At 36.1% G+C, this 21,850-nt stretch overlaps 1 protein-coding gene across 1 annotated transcript in view; it reads right to left on the bottom strand.

The window, feature by feature from the left end:
- The window catches only part of LOC113512204 (neurobeachin), a 520,131-nt gene that overhangs the window by 279,893 nt on the left and 218,388 nt on the right, over positions 1-21,850 (bottom strand). The window contains exons 7-11 of the mRNA XM_052896806.1: positions 19,220-19,341; positions 17,350-17,475; positions 16,236-16,356; positions 6,190-6,336; positions 5,676-6,002 (exon numbers count right to left, since the gene is read on the bottom strand). Of these exons, the coding sequence (XP_052752766.1) occupies positions 5,676-6,002; positions 6,190-6,336; positions 16,236-16,356; positions 17,350-17,475; positions 19,220-19,341 (843 nt within the window). The remainder of the gene's footprint in view (positions 1-5,675; positions 6,003-6,189; positions 6,337-16,235; positions 16,357-17,349; positions 17,476-19,219; positions 19,342-21,850) is intronic.

The raw sequence follows: 21,850 nt of genomic DNA, 5'->3' as shown, positions 1-21,850 counted from the left end.
ACAGTATACTTTGTTAAGTCCATGGTACTGCTCATGTCTATAGGCGACGGTTACCACTTTCCATCAGGTGGACCGTCAGCTTGTTCGTCATTCTAAGTTTTACAAAAAAAAAATTAAGTTTTTTGTTGAAATATAATTTCATTTAATGTCAAAATTCTATTATAAATACGATTCATAATATGCGTCGAGTTTCTGAAATAAATTTAAAACTAAAAATAATGTTTTTATTTTTTTTTTATATTATACTGATTTTAATAATTAATATATTCTTTATAAATATTATATTCTATTCCTTTATAATGGACTATTAATTTACATATAATAACGTTCTAATAAAAAAAAAATTAATGATCATTCATGATCCGTACCCGACCCAAAGGTCCTCATGACACTTGCGGCATTTCCGCAATGGATTGCCGGAGGTATCTTTTGAACCAGATACGAAACGGAAAGGCTCATCATGCCCCTATCCGCAATGCGCTAACTCAACTTCTTTATAAAAAATATTTTAATTATATAAATAGTTCAGTTCCAGTGTAAGTACATCGATGGTTTGCTTCTGTGAATTTTATCTACTCTGTAACTGAAGCAAGTCTGGTGTCAGAAGTTTCCTCCATTTCCTTAATAAAGTTGGCAACAAGCAACTCTTAGGTGGTTATGAACGCCGCGTCCGCTTACACAGATTCTCGCAGTTCTGGCTACCCATGGGTTTTGTTTTCAACTTCGCTTTTGTAACAAGCGTACCTCAAGTTGTCTATTTACAAAGTTATGTCCCATTTCCATCGAGCCAGATGGCCGCCATTACGAAATCATTCACTCGTTCTTACTTCTGCACTCATTGAAGAAAATGTTTAGTTCTTTCCGTCAGATTTATTTAGACGATATTCGTAACACAATGCAAAACGTATTTCGTTAATGAACTCCCAGATTTAGTACTCAGTCGGGTCAAATTAGGAATCCAACTTTCCTAAATTGAAACTGGATAGAGCTCCGAGACGTTCGTTATTTAGATTTTCACAACAAGGAGTCCAAGTTTGAGGGTCGGGAAATAGGTTTGAATATCTAGCATATTGGTGAATGCCAAATTATAATCGTCGTCAATAATAATTTTAAATTAGTTTAATAACTATTATTTTTAAATGTTAACACAATTTATCAACTTAATGTAATAATAATAATGTATTCATATATTTAAAATAACAGCTAAGACTTATGTAAATAATGAATTTATATTTTAAAATCTACTTAAAATTACTAACATGTACTAAGAGAAAATTTGCATGCCTTTAGATAAGGCGAAATATGTAGCACTGTTTTTATTTAATACCGTTTTTCAGACCACATTTCAAAAAAACAAATTGTTATTATTAAAGAAAGAGAGAAAATACTTCAGATAAGTGTCAATTATCCATAGCTTAGTTATACACAGCCGATTTCATTCGCGAAATCAGGATATAATCATTGACCGGGTTCAAAAATAATATATTTCCCTCTCTGTCCTGAAAAAATATGTGAGTACGGAATTTCCTGAGAATTAATCGAGCTATTAAAGTAGCCAAGAGGTAACGAAGCACCGCACTTTCACATTTATGACTATTAAGTATAACGAAGTATGAATTCTCACAAAACAACGCTCTATTAGTTCCTTTATTAGTATTATTTTTGTTGATTTTTTAATAAATATCAAGTATTATGTTGAATACCTTTCATTTTTTTATACGACTAAGAATGGCTGACGGCCCACCTGATGGAAAGTGGTAACCGTCGCCTATAGACATGAGCAGTACCGTGGACATAACAGAGTATACTGTTTCGCCCATGATACCTCTCATGCGTTGCCATTCCTGAGGACTCAGGTGTTACTCCTCTGTACCCTGTAAATTCACGCCATTTCTCACCCTTCAAACCGAAACACAGCCATGCAAACACAACTGCTTCACGGTAGAAACACGAATGGGACAGAGGTACCCAAGCAATCGACTTTTGTACAAACTCTCCCTCTGGTTGATTGTTATTTCTCACATCAATGTATTAAGTGTTACATCATACAACATTTAAACCGTCTTTTCATATAAAATCATCAGATCGAATCAGTTATAAGTCTATTTGAATGATTTTATTTATTTATTTATTTCATCAACTGGGTGAGCGTTACAGTCTTCTAATACGCTCACCAAAAAAAAAAAATAATAAATACTAATAATACATATGTATAGTTAAAATCGCTGTGTAGAATAGAATAGGCTGCCACTTCCTTTCTCGTGGGTGTCGTAAGAGTCGACTAAGGGAAGGCCAGGAATGGACAGCAGCGTCCCTTTTAAAACATTTCTAATAGCCTAACTGCGGTTGCCAACCCGTCTACCAAGCGTGGCAACTACTGACATAACTCCTTATAGGGATTATTATTCCTTATTAAATAGATTTTAATCACATAACGATAATAGAAATAACATCTATATTTTAAATCTCTAAGTACAGTACAGAGGAATAACACCTGAGTCCTCCTGGCTGTAAAAAAAAAAAAAACCTGAGTCCTCAGGAATAGCAACGCATGGGAGGTATCATGGGCGAAACAGTATACTCTGTTATGTCCATGGTACTGCTCATGTCTATAGGCGACGGTTACCACTTTCCATCAGGTGGGCCGTCAGCTTGTTTGCCATTCTAAGTTATATAAAAAAAAAACACAAGCATTCTGTGGTCCTCCAACGGTTCTACTCACGGTAGAGAAATTCGAACAAACACGACCAGCCTCAAACAAATTCGTTAATTCGTTAGAGACGAAGTCGTGGACTTTCTTTGCACAATTATATCAGGGGCCAGATTGACGTCATTCCGTTAATTAATATTGTTATACGTAGGCACCCAATTAATTTTTCAATTTCAGTTGGGAAAGTTCTGATATTTCGAAGGCTATATCAACATCTGGCCCAACGAGGCGTGTTCACCATAGACAAAATTATGTTACTTTCTTTTTGCGGATTTTTGGGTTTAATTAATTTTTTTTAAAGTTACGTATAATTGAATTTTTAGGAGTTTATGATGTTTTTTTTTTAATATTATTTATGTTGTAAAACGACCTTAGTAGAAATGATAGTAACGGTAAAAATCAAACCCCTGATGTTATGATACCTGAACAATAAAATTAATAACGACCACTTTAATTACATTATGTTCGTACCAGGTATTATATACGAGTACTTATCTTTGATATTTCACATTATACATTTCGTAGATATTAACCTACAAATACTTACCTGAATCCTCGAAAATTTGAAAGAATAAAGTAGGCGAAGTTGAAGAGAGATATCCCAACTCAAAGGATGGCTTTCTTATTGAATGATTCTGAACGAGATTGAACATCTTAAAACTTTTCGCAACGTTAACTCCTTTACCGAGTTTTCGAGATAGTCTTGAAGTAATCGAGCTAAGACGACGACCAGTGAGAAATTACGTGTATTTTGATTGCCTCCGCCATGGAGCAGCCCTGAGAGGCAGCATGATAAATATTTAAAAGAGAAACCGTCTGAATACCAGTGAAGCAGCCCCAGGTAGCGGTTCGTGAATATTTTAACTGTCTCAAAGGCACTGATACAACAGGGGGCGAGCGCACACATGATACGACTACGTATAAAGTTACGTGAATACGTGATACAAAACGCCCACTATAATTCACGGATAACATCTCTGTAAGTGGTTTATGCATTATGTATACATAAAACCGCTTACAGAGATTATTTATTATTTTTAGAGTATACTCATGATAAATGTTTACATTTTGTACATAACATGAAACTCGTCAACTGAATGGCGGAGTCAGGGAAAAGCGAAAATACAAAACTGCAGATATATTTAGTATGTTAACTTTCAAAGAATTTATTTCATTCTGAGAAAACATAAATGAATATTTGTGAGTTACCTTTGTAGAAATGAGAGCATGGCGGAAAATAGGTGGCGAAAAATAGCAAAGGGCACTCAGGGCGGTATTTACTAGAGTTGTCTGAAACTTGCATTACGAATTGTGTATTAAGGGCAACCACCCAGGATAGCCGTGGACACTGAGTTGTTAATTCTCATTCCCAGTTTACTTAGTAAACATCCGCGTGCAAATGCCACATTAACAGGATAGTCCAAAGGTCTCTAAATAATTAAGCGTAGGCCAGTATTTGGCGGCTGTTTGCCAACGAAAAAAGTTAATCGTTTGTCGAATAACAAACCTGCCTTGTTTTCGGGTCGACAACAGAGCCGCTGCGGCCTCACCCACTTATTTATTTAGGACTAATGAAGTTGTGACTCTGTACCTGAAACTTGTACAATCCGAGAGCAATAAATAACTTTTCAGCAGTGACAAAATGGTGACCACAAAGGGCGGATTGCGGGCCGTTAACAGACCAAATAAATGTATCCTTTTTTAGCATGACATGAATGCAAGCCACTATAGATTATAACTATTTGGTTAATTTATTTTAAGTTATTATTAACTAAATAAGAATAAAGAAAAATATGTCTATTTAAAATGTATTTGAATGAAATAATATTTCTGATGGCATGTGTCTCGTTATTTATGCTGCGAACTCATTCACATCGCCCCTGTGTTACTTTTAAAATATGTATTTTGTTATAAGATCTTGGGCAGCCATCTTAACTGTTATTTTAAGCTAAAATTATTTATAATACCTCTCCGTTCTTTTTTAATTCGACCGTGAAGCCCCTTCCTTCCTTCCTTCCTTCCTTTAACTTTATCCATATTTATAATTGTTGAACAACTAAATATATTCAATAGAATTTTGATCATAAATCAATTACTAATAAACTTGTCTGAGTTAGAAAGTGAAATTTTTAGAGGACCACTAAACTTTGTTAATGTTAATAGACAAATAGAAGGTGGATTTATAATTGAAACTATGTATTCAACCTAAAAAGTACTATAAGAACCAATGGCAAGATTTACTTTTCATTAACGCGACGGCTATAAACTTTTATATACCGTTTTCATCTTGAAATTAATTATACTCTCCTAACTATCCAGATAATCTTTTCATATTTTATTATTCATTATATTAAAAGTAAGGTTTCACCAACATGATTGATTAGTCCATTAAGTTTAATAACTAGTACTTAATTAATTTTGAATGAGAAAGTAAATTAAATACAATTTCATGATTAACCTTAAAATAATAAAGTAAGGGTTATGAAAATTACATATAGCATGCACGACCTCAAAGTACTCCAAAGACACCCATAACCTACTATAAAATACACCATGAAGTTAGTAAGGAATGTTTCAACAAGACCGTTTAATTGACCAACCAAGAACCCTAATGTGGTTTTTAACCAAACATCTTACGTCATGTATGTTTTGTGCAGGATCGTGTACCAGGTCACCATAACGGTCCATCCGGATCTCGCTCGCAGGCAGCGGTATCTGACACTCCGCGTCGAATCTGAACTGACCCTGGCACCACACAGACAATAGCATACGGGTATTACACACAATGTAAGTGACATTAAACGACAATATGTGCAGGTGCACGGAAACAAGTTGGTGTTCTGATTAACGAACCACTTGTCATGTTAGATCAGATCAGACGACCAACACAGCTTCCCAACAGACAAAATCAAGCAAGGCAAACACAGTAGACTAGATACAGTAGCGAGCGGCGCGGCATGCTTACACGCTTGCATGCTTCAATATCTACGAGCAGGGACGCATGCGCGGCGGCCACTTCGCGCGCCTCGTCGGCCATTCGCCGCCCTCGTGGTGTCGCATCTTCCTTCACAACTACGCATGCTTCTTCCGCGACTGCGGTCCTGGTATCTTCAGTCGGCGAAGCGCTATCGATAGACTGGGGCTCGGGGGATTGCGGAATGGCAATATCAACGGGATCAGGCGGGATGGGGGGGATTTCAGCGTTGTCAAGCTTGGGAGCGGCTGTCTCGCTCACCCTTTTATGGTTCTCCGGCAAACTGATGTTGCATTCATTGTCGAATCGGAATTGACTCTGTATCCATGGTTAGCAGGAAAATTTACAAAATAAATATGTTAAGATTTTACTACTAAGTATATGAACTAATTCAGTATATTAGAAATTAGCAGTTTATGAAATTATATTTAAAAATCTAATTTTCCATAACAAGAAAATAATGTTAGAAAAATAAGGTACAACGTAAGAAGGACGTCAAGCTCACCTTATAGCCAGGACCGAGCCTATGCATGGCGCAGATCTGATGCGTGGTCAGCGCCTCCCCGAACAAGTATATGGCGGCCATTTGTCCGCAGAACACTCGTTCCTCATCCAACTCCGCCGTCGCGCCGATATAGCATTTGTCGAAGGGCTACAAATAAAATATTAATGTACATAAAAGATGAATATAATAGACACATACTCCCATTGAAGAAGAATTTTTACTATTTTAAAGCTACCGAACAATTTTTTAGTAAGAGCTTGGTTACCACTCAATATGTCGTCTCAACAAGTTACGGCATTACTAGAGCATTTTTAGCGAGATACCATTTAAAAAACGATAATAAAATCCACTATGTCGTGATTGAAAAACATAACATGGTGCCTACGATCAAACTCTTTATAATTACCCCTCCCTACCCAAAGATTGTGTGAAAGAGATCGCTTTTAGCAATAAAGATCGCCTATTATTATTTCACTGTGTATATTTTCTTGTAATTGCTTGTGTTTATAATAAATTCACTATTGTAATCTTTCAGAGGAAACAATAAAGAGTACCTATCTATCTATCTACATTATATATATATATATTCTTTATTGCACTTGTAAGTTACATATAAAATAATCCATTTATAAATGTTGTGAGCAAGGGTGGACTTATCTCTAACAGAGATCTCTTCCAGTCAACCCAGTACATTATTTATAGTATATGTTTTAGTATTGTTTAATACCGAACACCTAACATTAATATTGTGGAATGGCCTTTCCCCTGACGTGTTTCCTTCGTCCTATAACCTCGGATCGTTCAAACGTAGCGTGAAAAAGCACTTAGTGACCCGGCATAGCGCGGTCAACCGTTGAGAGAACGTTCGATTCATAGACCATACTGTCCCTGCGTTCGCTCAGGACGATATGGTGATTATTATAATAAAAAAATCATAATTCTAATAACTATTTTATTTAAAAACTAGCTGACCCCGTAAACGTTGTTTTACCACTTATTGCGAAATATAAAAATCACAATTAAAATACAGGGGTTGATCGTAAAACGATGAAAATTTAAAGTTGTATGTATTTTTCAATGCTAAATTACGAGTATAATAAAATAAAAATAAAAAAAATTGTCAAAAATATTTAAAAAAAATTTTTGGGGTGGGTAACCCTTATCATTGAGAGGTATGAAAAATAGATGTTGGCCGATTCTCAGACCTACCCAATATGCACACAAAATTTCATAAAAGTCGGTAAAGCCGTTTCGGAGGAGTTTGGTAACAAACACCGTGACACGAGAATTTTATACATATATTAGATAAATCCTTATTTTACCCGTGTTTTTGTATGAATGAATATGAAAATATTTTTTTTAGATTTTGAAACAAAATTTTGTATTGAAATTAATTAGAGAAATTATTTCTTATTCAAGTAACTACTACAGCCAGGATTACTGAATAGAGTCAAGTTTAAATCATGTTAATTATAGAGTACTAGGTTCAATTAAGTGTGATTTACGATAGTATTTATAGTTCTGTATTAACTTAGTTTTAATTAACAGATTTCAAAGAGGAGGTCGTCTTCACCAATTGTAAACTGATTTTGATGGTTCATTTTTTAATGGAAAAGTTTTGACATATTAGGTTGGACATATCGACAAAGTATTATTTATAAAAAATACATAATTGTAATACCTAATCTTATTTGGTGTGCAAATTTGACGGTCACTGTTTCCTAATTAACTTGTAACGTAGATATAAAATCTATTTTTCCGGGGATGAAAGGATTGTTAATAACTAGGGTTGACAGCCTCATTGCTAGCAATACACCCTATTAGCTCGACCTCCACGCGGTTCCCCTAGGAAATCATCGTGGTTAATTCTTGTGGAATTCGGAGGATTGAATAACGGAAACGGGGTTAACACTCCACTCTGATCCGTTAAAAAAAATATAAAACCTTGAAATAATAATGAAATTTTTCTCAAACATGTTTGGAAATGTGAGCATTATTTTGAAAATCTTCTTCGAGATAAATCAAAATTGCCGTACTGGCCAAATTATATGCGGGCAGCGGCCGGCAATAGTTGTATGAAAATCCATATCTGTCGTGTTTTGCGGCCAGATAAATTACCATGTAAACTCATATCTGTCCTGAAATTTAAAAATGAAATGACCTTTTACTTCAAAACATGGCTACCAAGGAGGTAACTATTACAAGGTTTTATTTAAATTTCGAACTGGCTTGCAAATAGAAAGCTGTTTATTGAAGAGAAAAACAAAGGAACATTATGGCGCGTGAACAATTATTATTGTTCGTTATTCGTCATTGAATTTAAAAAGTAAAATTGTGTTTTTGATTTCCGCGCATTGTTTGAGAAAAGTACTATACAAGCCTTGGCCACAACTAGGCATTGATGGACTCACGTATGTGTGTCTCGGCTACGCCTCGGCCCACATTTGCACGTTCGTCCATCAATGCCTCAGTGGCCGCTGGCCAATCAATGCTGGCCGCTGCAGTAATGTACTATTTAAGTACACAATCGACGGTCGAATAATATTTTGCCCACTAGGCCCACTCACAATCAATTAACATTAATTTAATTGCTATGTAACTGGAAATGTTAAATAATAGCGGCTAATTATGCTTACGTAAAATTAATTATAAAATTAATCTTTGTAGATGTAATAGAAATGACTCGGTGGGGTAATTATGGAGAATTAATTAATACCTTCCACTTTATAATATATTTATGTATAACTGGAAAACGGGAACTTAATGGACTTACTATAATTGTCGTTTTCACTTTGTGGAAAATTTTGTACGTTGACAACTTCGCAGTTAATTTCCAATGACGTCACATCAACATGTTTATTTTTAGGCCTCGAATACGTTCAGATTTTACAGCAAAATGGTTTAAAATTTACTAGTATCATTTAAATTATAATTAATTATTTAAAAAATAAAATATTTTAAGGAACAAATTCAAGTTTAGAACGAGAATAGTTTAGAAGAAGAAAAGAAAGAATATAAATAACACAATATATATAAAAATGCTTATTTCACTATTAGTAAATATCGATCTTTGAAGGGAACAATAAAGAGTTTAGTTTGGTGGAGGGACGGGCAGCAACGTCTCTCTTAAGACATCAGCAAAAGTCAAAGTACGGTTGGCAACCCGCTGCCAAGCATAGCAACTACTGGCAAAACCCCCCTTAAAGGGGAAGCTTCGTTCAGCAGTGGAAAGTTAATAGCTTGTATAATAAAAGTCGCTAACGGAATGTAGGACGACCCCCCACTAGATGGAGTGACGACCTGAAATGCATTGCAGGGAGTCAGTGGATGCAGGTGGCTCAGAACCGTTCTTTATTACAGTCTATGGGAGAGACTTATGTCTAGCAGTGGACGGATAATGGCTGAAATGGTGATGATAATAAAAATCACCAAATACATTAGATAATACGACTCTATATAGATTTTGAAGACGCCCCATTTAGATGTTATTTATATGTATAAATTCTGTTATTGTTACTGTAATAGGTCAACGACACGCGGAACACGTGGTACAATTGGTCGTGGGACAAATTGACGCGAGGCGATAAGAGGCAGTGTGGAGTCGAACCTCCCCTTCTGTTGCTACACTGCGCACTTATTTAAATTCTGCTGGTGTGCGGGGATAAGAGGCAGTGCCGCCAGCAACGATATTACAAAATCAGGATAACGCCTGAAATTCATGATGCTAAAGATCAGATGACTTTTCTTTCAAATGTATTTGTTTTAGCTTTATACGTGGTCGTTTGAGCAGACTCGTTGAAATACTTTAAGACTTTTTTTTATATATTAATTTTTTTTTTTGGTTTTCACCTTCTCGATTTATGTCGGCTTAAAAACATACCCCGTCCTGTAACCCACAGGAAAAAAAGGTACATATGCCCCAGTTTTATTTTTTTATGTCCGTCTTCTACCTCGCCTTCTCTTCAGAGTATATACTGAATTTGTGAGTGTTTGTGTGTTTGGTGTATGAATTGTGTTGGATGAATCTGGTGTGTTTGTTTGTTGTGTGTTATTGTGTGTTATGGTTGGTGACTGTGTGTCTTGGATGGTATTTTGGTGACTCCCAATACTGTGTGTGTGTGAATAGCTTTGTTTTTGCAAGTTGTGATTATATATTATAGTATATATATAGTAGTATATTGCATTAATCTATATATTAATACGTGAAGCCAAAGCTTTGTACACACTGTTAGTACACAGAAATATGACAGAGGTAAGTAAATGTACAAAGGCGAGCTTAACTCTAAAAGAGTTTTCATCCAGCAACATTCAATGTGAAAAGGATATATTATATAATATAATTTATAATATGAGATAAAGAGATTTCAAAAGTTACATACTATAATACTACAATGCATATAATTTTTTCAGCGTATTAATGGCGGGATTTGCACGATACGCAATTTTAGCTCCACTTTTATGTGGGGTATCATACTTGTACCAAAGTTTCAATAGTCAGACACGTTAATAATCGAATGTTTTCTTTCATAACTGAACGATAATATTTAAACATTTAAGGATGTTGCATCTCTGTGCATCTTCTACCGAATTTATCATGGGGAGTGCTCTGAAGAATTGTTCGGATTGATACCCGCTGCTGATTTTCACCATCGTACAACCCGCCATAAACTAAAATTTCATCCCAACCATCTGGACGAGTGGCGGTCCTCCACCGTGCGTTTTTCAAGGCACTTTCTCCCACGCACAACCACTCTTTGGAATCAACTACCAGCAGCAGTATTTCCGAAACGATACGACAACATAACCTTCAAGAGCATATTCCTTTTTAAAAGGCTGGCAGCACATGCAATGCCGTAGGTGTTGTGGGTGACCATGGGCGGCGGTAGTCACTTACCATCAGGTGAGCGGCATGCTTGTTTGCCCCCTGTGTTGTAAAAAAAATAATCAAGCAGGTGTGAACTCGTCTGCTCTAACTTTTCGCACAAAACCTCACTGTGTTATTTATTATTCAATGAAGAACGTAATTGCAGTAGACCGCTATTTGCGGTCGCTAATTTACCATTTACCATCGCGAGCTCGTCTCTCGATTCTACTAACAAAGCGAATTACAAAATAATAAAAGCCCTTTGTTCGGGACACATTTAATTATAAGCAGACTAGTCTATAAATTGTAGAAAAGAATAATAACGGTTCATTAGACTGAAAAAAACAGTTTACTTCTTGTATTTATTATTTATTTATTTAACTCTTTATTGCACTAAAAACATAATTAGAAAATGTAAGTGAAATACAGTAGTATAAAATTTGTCGATCCCGGCATAGAATGGAGCACCCCTTCCTTTCGCGTGGGTGTCGTAATATGCAACTAAGGGAGTGCGAGAGATGAGCAGCAGTATTCCTTTTAAAACATCCCTAAAGGTCTAACTGCGGTTGCCAACCCGCTTGCCAAGCATGGCAACTAATGGCAAAATTCCTCTTATGGGGAAGACTTATGTCCAGCAGTGGACAATTAACGGCTGAAAATAGAAACAGTAGTATAAAGTAGATTGAATTAGTAGATTGGTCGTGTGAATCCGACATGGAATAAGCCACTGTTTCCTTTCCCGTGGATGTCGTAAGACGCGAATAAGGGTGTGCGAGGGATGGGTAGTGTGCCTCTTAAAACATCATAAGCCTAACTGCGGTTACCAACTTGCCAAGCATGGCAACTACTGGGAAAACAAAAAAAAGAGGGAGGTTTATGTTAAGCAGTAGACAATTAAAGGCTTTAGTTAGTTAAATGAAAGTAGATCAAAATACAGACATAGAGGCACAAAAGGCGATCTTAGCTCGCGAAGGCAATCTCTTACAGACAACCTTTGATTAAAGAAGAATAGATAGAAGTGGGTAGGTTGTACAAAAGTGAATTACGTAATTTTTAGATGCATAAAAATTAAATAAATAGACATCATCCTCATCGACAGGGAATACATCCTCGCATACTTAAGTCTAAATAGTCACGTATTGTGCAGTTTCAGAGTTTTACTCCCACGAACGCTCAGGCTGTGAAATGTAGATCACACTTCTTTGCCAAGGTTTTCCCTAGAGACTACAGTATGGGGTTCTTCAAAAAGGGTATATTAAGGTTTCTTCAGGGACATGACACCACTGGTGTTGCAGCCGTTCACAGGTTACAGTAACCGTTTACCATCAGATGGGCTGTATGTGTTCTAAATTGCATAAGAAAACTACTTCCGTCAAAAACATAAAATTTAAACTAAGAACATATTTTCTATTCAACCATCCATATCTCATATAGCAGAATATTAAATATCAGTACTTCTTATTTGAGAACGAAATGTAAAGTCTTACATACAAGCCCAAGAGATTAAGGCGGTAGTAAAAAATTGTTAAGTTTCTTGTATTGTATTATTATATGAAATAAATAATAAATTACTGCAGTGCACCGGTATAATTTACTTTACACGTCGATATAAAGAGAAAACTTTGGTAATATTATATGATCGTGTTAGACTAACATTTTCAAACTATGCGCTATGCAGTTAAGACTAGATAATGAACTAGGATACCAGGGTGTCGAGAGAGTTAAATATTCCGGAACTATGCGTGACCACGTACGGGCTCCGGTGAATATTCATAGACACTCGCATGCACATTAATTCGCCTGTAAAGCTTCATAAGATATTTCAATATATACTGAGTGTGTTATAAATTCATAGCAGCAAATTTTTGTTCTTTTCGTTTATGAAGCTCTAGTACTAATCTGTAGGGCGGTTTACCAAAATTTCCAAATGCCAGGATTTTGCATGATTTTCTGATTCCGCGCGGAGTAAGATTATGAGAATAGGATTTGCGAGATTTAATTAGATTGAATTTATAATTAATAAAGAAAATACTTATGAATCGGATGATTCAAGTATACTCCGCCCTCTGTTGTGAACGTTGAAAGGTCTTTTCTACCATATTTAGCTATTTACCTACACGCCAAGTCCTTTGTTTTGTCATCTCAAATTAGTTGCCCTTTACTCGCCGAAAACAAAGACTTTTTGATTTATTTTTAGAATGTTTCAATTATGATCGTCATATCAATCGTTATCTGTCTACTGCTAAACATAAACATCCTTCATAGACTCCCATAAGGAACGTTCCAAGTCACCTACATTCATTGATTCCTTACAATACATTTACAGTATAAAACACCTTAATTTTAGATACAATCTATACTTATAATAAATCTGTAGAGAGGTCAATTCTGTACATGAAATATATTTCCAAAATAACTATCACAGGGGGTGATTAGTGATCGATACTGATGCCAAAAATGCAATCAGTAAATTTTGTGTCTGTCTGTCTGTATGTTCGTTATAGAAACAACTACTCGACGGATTTTAACTAAATTTGGTACAATTATTCATCATACTCCTGGGCATGTTATCATACTACTGAGCAGTGAAGGGAAATGTTGGGAAAACGGGAGAAGTTGCTCCATTTTTAAGCTTCCGTCGCGTGTGCAGACTTAATAGCCGCTTTTTAAAATGTAAAAATGTCCACCCGTGCGACGCCAGGACGGGCCGCTAGTTTTAGAATAAAACAAAATAGTGTTACTACTGAATCAAGACCGAAATAATTCTTGCGGCATTGCAAGCAGAGGGATCAATATGTACTTCTACGTACAAATAATATTTATGTAACAAATAACTGATGTATGTATGTATGTAAATATAATATTTATCTGTCTCTTACAATTTTAAATCTTGAATAATAAGTGACATGATGTTAAAAGAAAAAGTTCATTATGCATTTTCTTTAAATTGTACAATACTACAAGTGCCCGATATTATGTCTTTCTACTGGATTGCAATTTCCATTTGTTAGGTTTAATTCCTGTCATGAGAATCGCGTACAGCTAAGAATATCTGCATGGCATTCCTTGTAATAAATTGTTCCTAACGACGTGTACGTGACGAGTCGAACGCACAAATTGTGGAACGGGGGAAGTCTCCCGGAGATAACTAAATATTATTATGATAGGCTCTTATCGAATTATGGACTCCCGGTGCCTGCGACTAGATTAACGGGTTAAGTGAATGGCTTTGACCAAGCAGAAAATTATTAACGAAAAGATAAACACGCCTAATCAAATATAGTTTGATGACACTGCTTTAATTTTATGGCAAATTGAGTATCACAGAATTATCCAATTATATTCTTATATGTGGGGAAATTACTGTGTATCTGTTGATTTTATTGTATTTCTTGTTTTGGCACAAAAACTAAAACTAACCAAATGTTTCTCTAATATTTTTGACTAAAAATTAACATTTCATGTCCTATACCTAAAGGTTGTCTGGAAGAGATTGCTTAGCAATAAGGCATCTTTTTATATCACTTCTTATTAATATAGTAAATATAGCATTTTTTAAATAGTGCAATAAAGTATAGAAAATAATAATAGAATAGAACAGAACAGAAATATTTATTGCCAGTACATACAATTAAAATATAAATGACATATACAAAAAGTGTCCCATACTAGGCAAAAGGAACCAGCTCAGCTGATGCTGTGAGTGTCCCAGCGCAATGTGAACAGCTGCACAGCGCTGGTTTTTAGCCAGTCCCTTTCTTAACAAAACATAACCAAAGTTTTATAATAATAAATTAAATAAATAAAAAAAAATCTATAAATAAACCAGTTTATTCAATTGTAGATTAAATAACAATCCACACGTTTACTTTATGTGTTAACAATTATAGTGTGAATATAAAAAATAAATGTATTATTGATATAAAATATCACACAAATCTCGTGTGCATTCACGATTTTTTTATAATAAAAATAGTGAAAACCACCGCAATCCTTTGAACGTGTTTCATCTGTGCTACTGAGTCAACACGATAGGCACTCATCCATCCTCGTGAATGTAGCACGAACGGACTTATTCAAAAAACGTAAACCAACATTTGTTCGCAGTAAAAGTAAAATATTTGAAAAAAAAAAAACTACTTATATTTCCAATGGCTACATAGAAAGTTTGGTAAATTTCAATATTTTATATTTACGCTGGATTTTTTTTTATTAATTATATACATAGTTATAACATGCTTATAAAAACACAAATGCTACCGTAAACAACTATTGTTTAGTTTTACTGCGTAAATGAATAATCGTCGGTAGTCGGATAGTCGAGTATGCAAAATGCGAGGAACGACAGTCACGTTTAAATTCTTAGTCCGAATTCTATTTCTGGAAGCTGCGTTAGTCCTTTATGGTCCTGTTAAGCCTTCCCGCGCTCAACGCTGTTTGCTACCACGCCCACATTGCTTACCATGGGTAGTGTGTGTTATAGCTTAGCCAGTGTTTCCACAGTATAGTGTTTCTACCCGCTACAGAATGCAAATATTTAGTCAAGTCCACGAAATATAAAAATTTTCTTTTTTTTGACAACATATAGCGAGATTTTATATCCATTAAAAAATTCATAAATGTAGTTAGAAATGGCGAATTTAAAAACACTGCAAGAAGTTTTTAAACCACGAACAAAAGTTAATTATTCGTGAAAATAAATTTTGCATATGTTTTCTTGCATAAGGAATATTAATATATTACTTTTTGAGATTTACAAAATGTATGTATATGTATTTGTTATGAGGAAGTCTTAAAAAGATTGAATGAGAAAAGACAATAATAAATACAATAAAGAATAGAAGAGGCAAACAAGTGGGCAATCTTATACGACTAGACGAGTTTTTGAAAAGTTTAGTAGAAGGAAAAATAAACAACAAAAGAGGAAGGGAAAGACCGAGGAATGAGACTTGGGATAGACAAAGAAAACACTAGGTGTCATGTCGTATAGGACGATCAAAGATATGGCCTGGAATAGAGCTGGCTGGAAGAAAATGTATGAATTAGTTGCACCGACAAGAGGAAACTCTTAAATGAAAAGAATGTGCAAGTATACGCTTATATTTTTAAATTTCTCGAGAGGATGCTAGGAGATTGCAGTACTTTCCCTAATAGTACATAGTTAACTCAATAGCGTACTTACGTCGTTAGTAGAGACGAACCAGGCCATTTCCGTACTGGAAGCCAGCTGACCGTTGACCAAACACTTGATCTCGCTCTTGGTCCATCGATTGTATATATACACTACAGCTATCGCGTACCATCTGCAAAACAAGCATTACAATTATACTGGCGACCCGCACGAATGCTAAAATGAGTTACCGCCTGAAAATCAGCGCTGTATAGGTTCATCTTGCTGGAGGTATGCATAGGTTCGAAGAAAGGGATATGGCAGTGAATTTACAGGGTACAGAGGAGTAACACCTGAATCCTCAGGAACGTCAACGCATGGGGGTATCATGGGCGAAACAGTATATTCTGTTATGTCCATGGTACTGCTCATGTCTATAGGCGACAGTTACCACTATTCTAAGTTGCATAAATAAAAAATATATGTATAATAACAGCTGAGGGACTCCTATTACCAGCAAAATGTACAAATTTTTTTCTTTATTGCTATTTATGTTAACTTTAATATACAATTATTTTTATTGTTGTCAGTAATAAAGGATCTATCTATATGAAATTTAAAATCTTTCCACAAACTGCTGGTTGATTTTTAACGTAATTGATAGAGGAGTTAAAATTGAAATTACATCGAATAGTGGTAGATGTCAAAGCGTCACATACGGTACAATGTCGATTTGAATGAAATAGCATGAATGTGTGAATAAAAATGGAGGAATAAATGGATGAATATATCAATAAACGAATGAATGGAGCTTTACTGACCAATATTCGACGTCTATTCCGTGTGACATCGATTTGTTCAAAATTCAATTTATCAGCATTGAATGCCATGGTGCAGATCTTTGATTATCATTATACCAGCCTTTAATCGTCCACTGCTGAACATAAGCTTCCCTCTTACAGCGTTCTCCTAATAGTTACCACGCTTGGCAGGCGGATTGGCAACCGCTGTCAGGCTTAAGAGGCGTTTAAGAGGGACGCCTCTGCCCATCCCTCGCCCTCCCTTAGTCGTGTCTTACGACACCCACGGCAAAGGAAGGGGTGTCTTATTCTATGGCAAGATCACACGACCATGATGATGATGATGATGATGAGATTAGATTAATAAATAGTGAAATAAAAATTACCTTCTCGGTTGAAATTCGTATTTGACACAATGCTGGAAACCCTTGCCCCGGACTTTCATTGACGTTAAAACTAAACAATTCCCTACAAAGTGAGCCGTGTAACCGACGCCTTTACTCGTCTTGAAGCTGTAAGGAACAATACAAGATATATATATATATATAAATAGAACAAGAAATACTGACGGCTTAAGATCTTTGTTTAAATCGACATGGACGTTTAACAAGGATAAAGTCATCTATCTGTTTCAACGAATTACGCTTTACTAGCTTTTACCCGCAACTTTATTTGTGTTGATTGATGAATGTGGAAGAAGCGAAATAGGTTTGTTTGAATCGAATCATTTGGCGTTCCATTGTTTCTACCCACCCTAATGGGAGACAGGCGTGACAGATATGTATATATGTATTTGTCTATGTAAACAAGATAAAAACTAGTTTATATCCTTCTCTATGCCATAAACTGTAAGCAAATATATATCAAATTTCGTAACTATTACTTAAGCCCTTAAATCGCCATGGGGTAACAAACAAACAAGCTCATTTTCACATTTATGATATTAAAATGAAAGCACGAAATTCTCGTGTTTCCATTAATTGTGCTATCAAGCTGTATGCTGTATTCATTTAAGCATGAGACAGTGAAAATATTGGGTACTCAAGGTCATCACATCACAAGAGTTTTTTAATGGGTGATAATGGAATGTTAACCCCACCGGCGCTATCGGTATACACCGGCGGCGGGGCACCAGTGAAGGATAATAGGTGAGAATGAAGCAGGTCAGTTAGCCCATCGTGACGAATTCAACAAAAATTGTTCACGATGTTTTCCACGTGGAGGTCGACCTAATATTGCTAGTAATGGGGCTGTCAAACTCCACTGCTAACAATCCCCTTCGCCCCCTACATCACAAGAGTTGGCAACGTACAAATGAATTGTGAAACTGCATTCGTTTAACTACGTATTCGCTGGGGAAAGGATTGTTAGTAATGAGGAGGTTAGTACCCATTGCTATTAATATACCCTATCAGGTCGACCTCCACGCGGTTCCCCCTGGAAACTATCGTGACTAATTTATCATTGAATTAGTCACAATGGGCTAACTGACCCGCCTTTTCATCCTCACCTACCACCTCTCATTGGTACCCCGCCGCCATCGGTATACACCGATAGCATAGGTGGGGTTACCATGCAATTTTCACCCATAAAAAAAAACTACTCATTCGCTTATTAGTAAAGTACCAATCGCTATTAGCGATAAGGTCCCCATTGTTTTCTTACTGTAATATTTTCTTGTAATTGCTTATATTTATAATAAGTTTACTATTGTAATCTTATGGAGGAAACAATAAAGAGTATCTATCTATCTACCTATCTTTGGTTGTCACTGTCATCTTTCTTGTATAAAAAAAATTAACATAGCTGAGGGAGACTTTGTACAAAAATCGATTGCTTGGGAGACCTCTGTTCCATTCGTGTTTCAACCGTGAAGCAGTTGTGTTTGCATGGCTGTGTTTCGGTTTGAAGGGTGGGATATGGCGTGAATTTACAGAGTACAGAGGAATAACACCTGAGTCCTCAGGAATGACAACGCATGGGCGGGTATCATGGGCGAAACAGTATACTCTGTTATGTCTATGGTACTGCTCATGTCTATAGACGACGGTTACCACTTTCCATCAGGTGGGCCGTCAGCTTGTTTGCCATTCTAAGTTGTATATATAAAAATAAGTATATACGCATATAAGTATATACAAGTGTAATCCTATATAAATGTATTATTTAACATATCCTCGGATGTAATTTATTAGTGTAAAGCCCAGATGACAGAATAATTACAAGTAACTGAAATGTTTGCTACGGTGTAATTACCAGTAAAGGTAGGGTTTCTCCCTCTCTATGTTGACAGAGTTGATAGGGTCGAGTCGGAACCACGTGGTGAATGTGAAGCCGTTCTCGTAGGGCCACCGGGCGAGCGGCGGCAGTACTATTGCCTGAAACAATAAACAAAGAATTAGTAAAAAAATCTATGAAAATTCTACATATTATACATAACAAAATTATATATACATATATATACACATTTGAAATATTTTTTTATATAACTTAGAATGGCAAACAAGCTGACGGCCCACCTGATGGAAAGTGGTAACTGTCGCCTATAGACATGAGCAGTACCATGAAAGTAACAGAGTAGGTATACTGTTTCCCCCATGATACCCCCCATGCGTTGCCCTTCCTGAGGACTCAGGTGTTATTCCTCTGTACCTTGTAAATTCATGTCATATCCCACCCTTCAAACCGAAACACAATTATGCAAAAATAACTGCTTTACGATTGAAACACGAATGGGACAAAGGTACTCAAGCAAACGGATTTTTTTATAAAGTCTCCCTCTGGTAAAATATTTCAAGTAGTGACAATATAGCGCATGTTTTTTTTACTGAAATAAATAAATAATAATATCAATAATTAAATAATAATCTGATCCCGGCATAAAATAGGCCACCCCTTCCTTTCCCGTGGGAGGCTACTTAGGGAACATAATGGTCGAGGAGATAGGCAGCAGTGTCCTTCTTAAAACATCACCAAAGTCTAACTGCGGCTGCCAATCCGCCTGCGAAGCTTGGCTTCTACTGAACTACTGGTAACACCTCTCTAAGGGGATGCCTATGTCCAGCGATGGACAGTTAACTACTGATATAATGATTCGAAGAATAGTTTCAAGTAGTCTTGAGAGGTCCTCTTACCACTATACCCTAATATGCCCACTACTCGTATAGTAAAAAGGGCGAAAATTCTATCCTTTAATGATAATAACTTCGTAAGATTTAGTCTAAGTCTGCCATTATGCTATAAACAGATTGGAAGTAATTAATTGCCCTCCATTCCCTATAACCGTGGGACGAGCGTACCCTAGTAACGTTTAGCGTCCTAAACTAAACTTTGAAAAGATTATGCTAAACGGCAAAACTACCAGGGCTATATAAACGCAAGCAGTAAACCCATCATTCTTCACGGGTGGCGTGGAATATCATTTATAATTCCTTACGAAATATTATTTATACACGCGTCCCAGACGGGCACGATCGGCCGGTCGGGCTTTCCATTTTTTTTTTTATTTTTGACGTGAATTTATGTTAAAAGGATATTTTACTCGTGTTTATCGCATGTCACCCATATTCATGAAAGTATTATTAGTATTATGTGGAAAAATATGAGGAGACACGCCGATGAAAACCTTATTCAAAACGTTGACAAACGTATAGTGATTACACCTCTATGTAGTATAAAGCAATGTCGCTTCCCGCCGTCTGTACACTTAGATCATTTAAAGCCTAAATTCTAGCCCATCGTGACGAATTCAACAAGAATTGTTCACAATGGTCCCCAAGGGGAACCACGTGGAGGTCGACCTAATAGGGCATACTGATAGCAATGGGGCTGTTAAACTCCATTGCTAACAATCCCTTTCCCCCCGCTTCCCCCATACTAGATATTATATCTTCATGGTAGACCATAAAGATCGGTCCTGAGCCACCCGCATCTACTGACTCCCTGCAAGGCATTTGAGGTCGTCACTCCATCTATTGGGAGGGGGGGGGGGGGGGATTATCCTACATTATTTGCCCGTACGGGATCACCACTCAATAATCTTTCTTCCCCATTGGTTGTTGAATATTATTAAACATTCCACTAATACCGCATTAGTTTGTACATTGCACCCGTGCGAAGCCAGGGCGGGTCGCTAGTATAACACAATCTACATAAATGTAGCTATATCATGTACGTCCCTAAGGAGGCTACAAACGGCATTATGTATATTAAACAATGTCATAATGACGACGGTTCTGTTGTTTGGGGGCGTTTCAATTACGTTACGCCCAAAGCGGCCAGGTCAGTTTCACTTTGCACCGTGCGATTAAATTAGCACACGTCACTTGGTAATTTTTTTTACTTCCCTCTTCATACAGAAATAGTAGTACATAAGTACTTTATATTATTCTCAATTTCGTGTATAATATAGTATATGTCATATATGTGTAAGTATATTTGTTATTCATATATATTTATTCGTTTATATATGTAATTTTAGTATGTATGTATATCAAAAATTACTAGTACCGTATTCGAGTATTCTGACACTTCCCTATTATTGACTAGGAGAGAACGCTCTTAGCGTTAAGTCCGCCATGTACATATATTTGTACTTATGAATAATTTCTGTTTAGCCAAAGGTTGACTGGGAGAGAATGCTATATAGTATTAAGTCCGCCTTTTGTACCAGACTTTTTTTTGTGATCAATAAAGAATAAATAAATAAAATAAATAAATAAACTAAATGTTGATTTACTTATAGTTTTATTCATTATTATCATTTCAGCTATTATATGTCCATTACTGGACATAGGATTCCCTTATAGACTGCCATAAGGAACGGTCCTGATCCACCTGCAAAGCATTTGAGATCATCACTCCATCTAGTGGGGGGTCGTCTTATAT

The sequence above is a fragment of the Galleria mellonella genome, unplaced genomic scaffold, assembly GCF_026898425.1.
Source record: "Galleria mellonella isolate WM207_F2 unplaced genomic scaffold, CSIRO_AGI_GalMel_v1 utg34, whole genome shotgun sequence".
Classification (NCBI taxonomy): Eukaryota; Metazoa; Arthropoda; class Insecta; order Lepidoptera; family Pyralidae; genus Galleria; species Galleria mellonella.
This window is presented reverse-complemented; position numbering and strand designations above follow the sequence as displayed.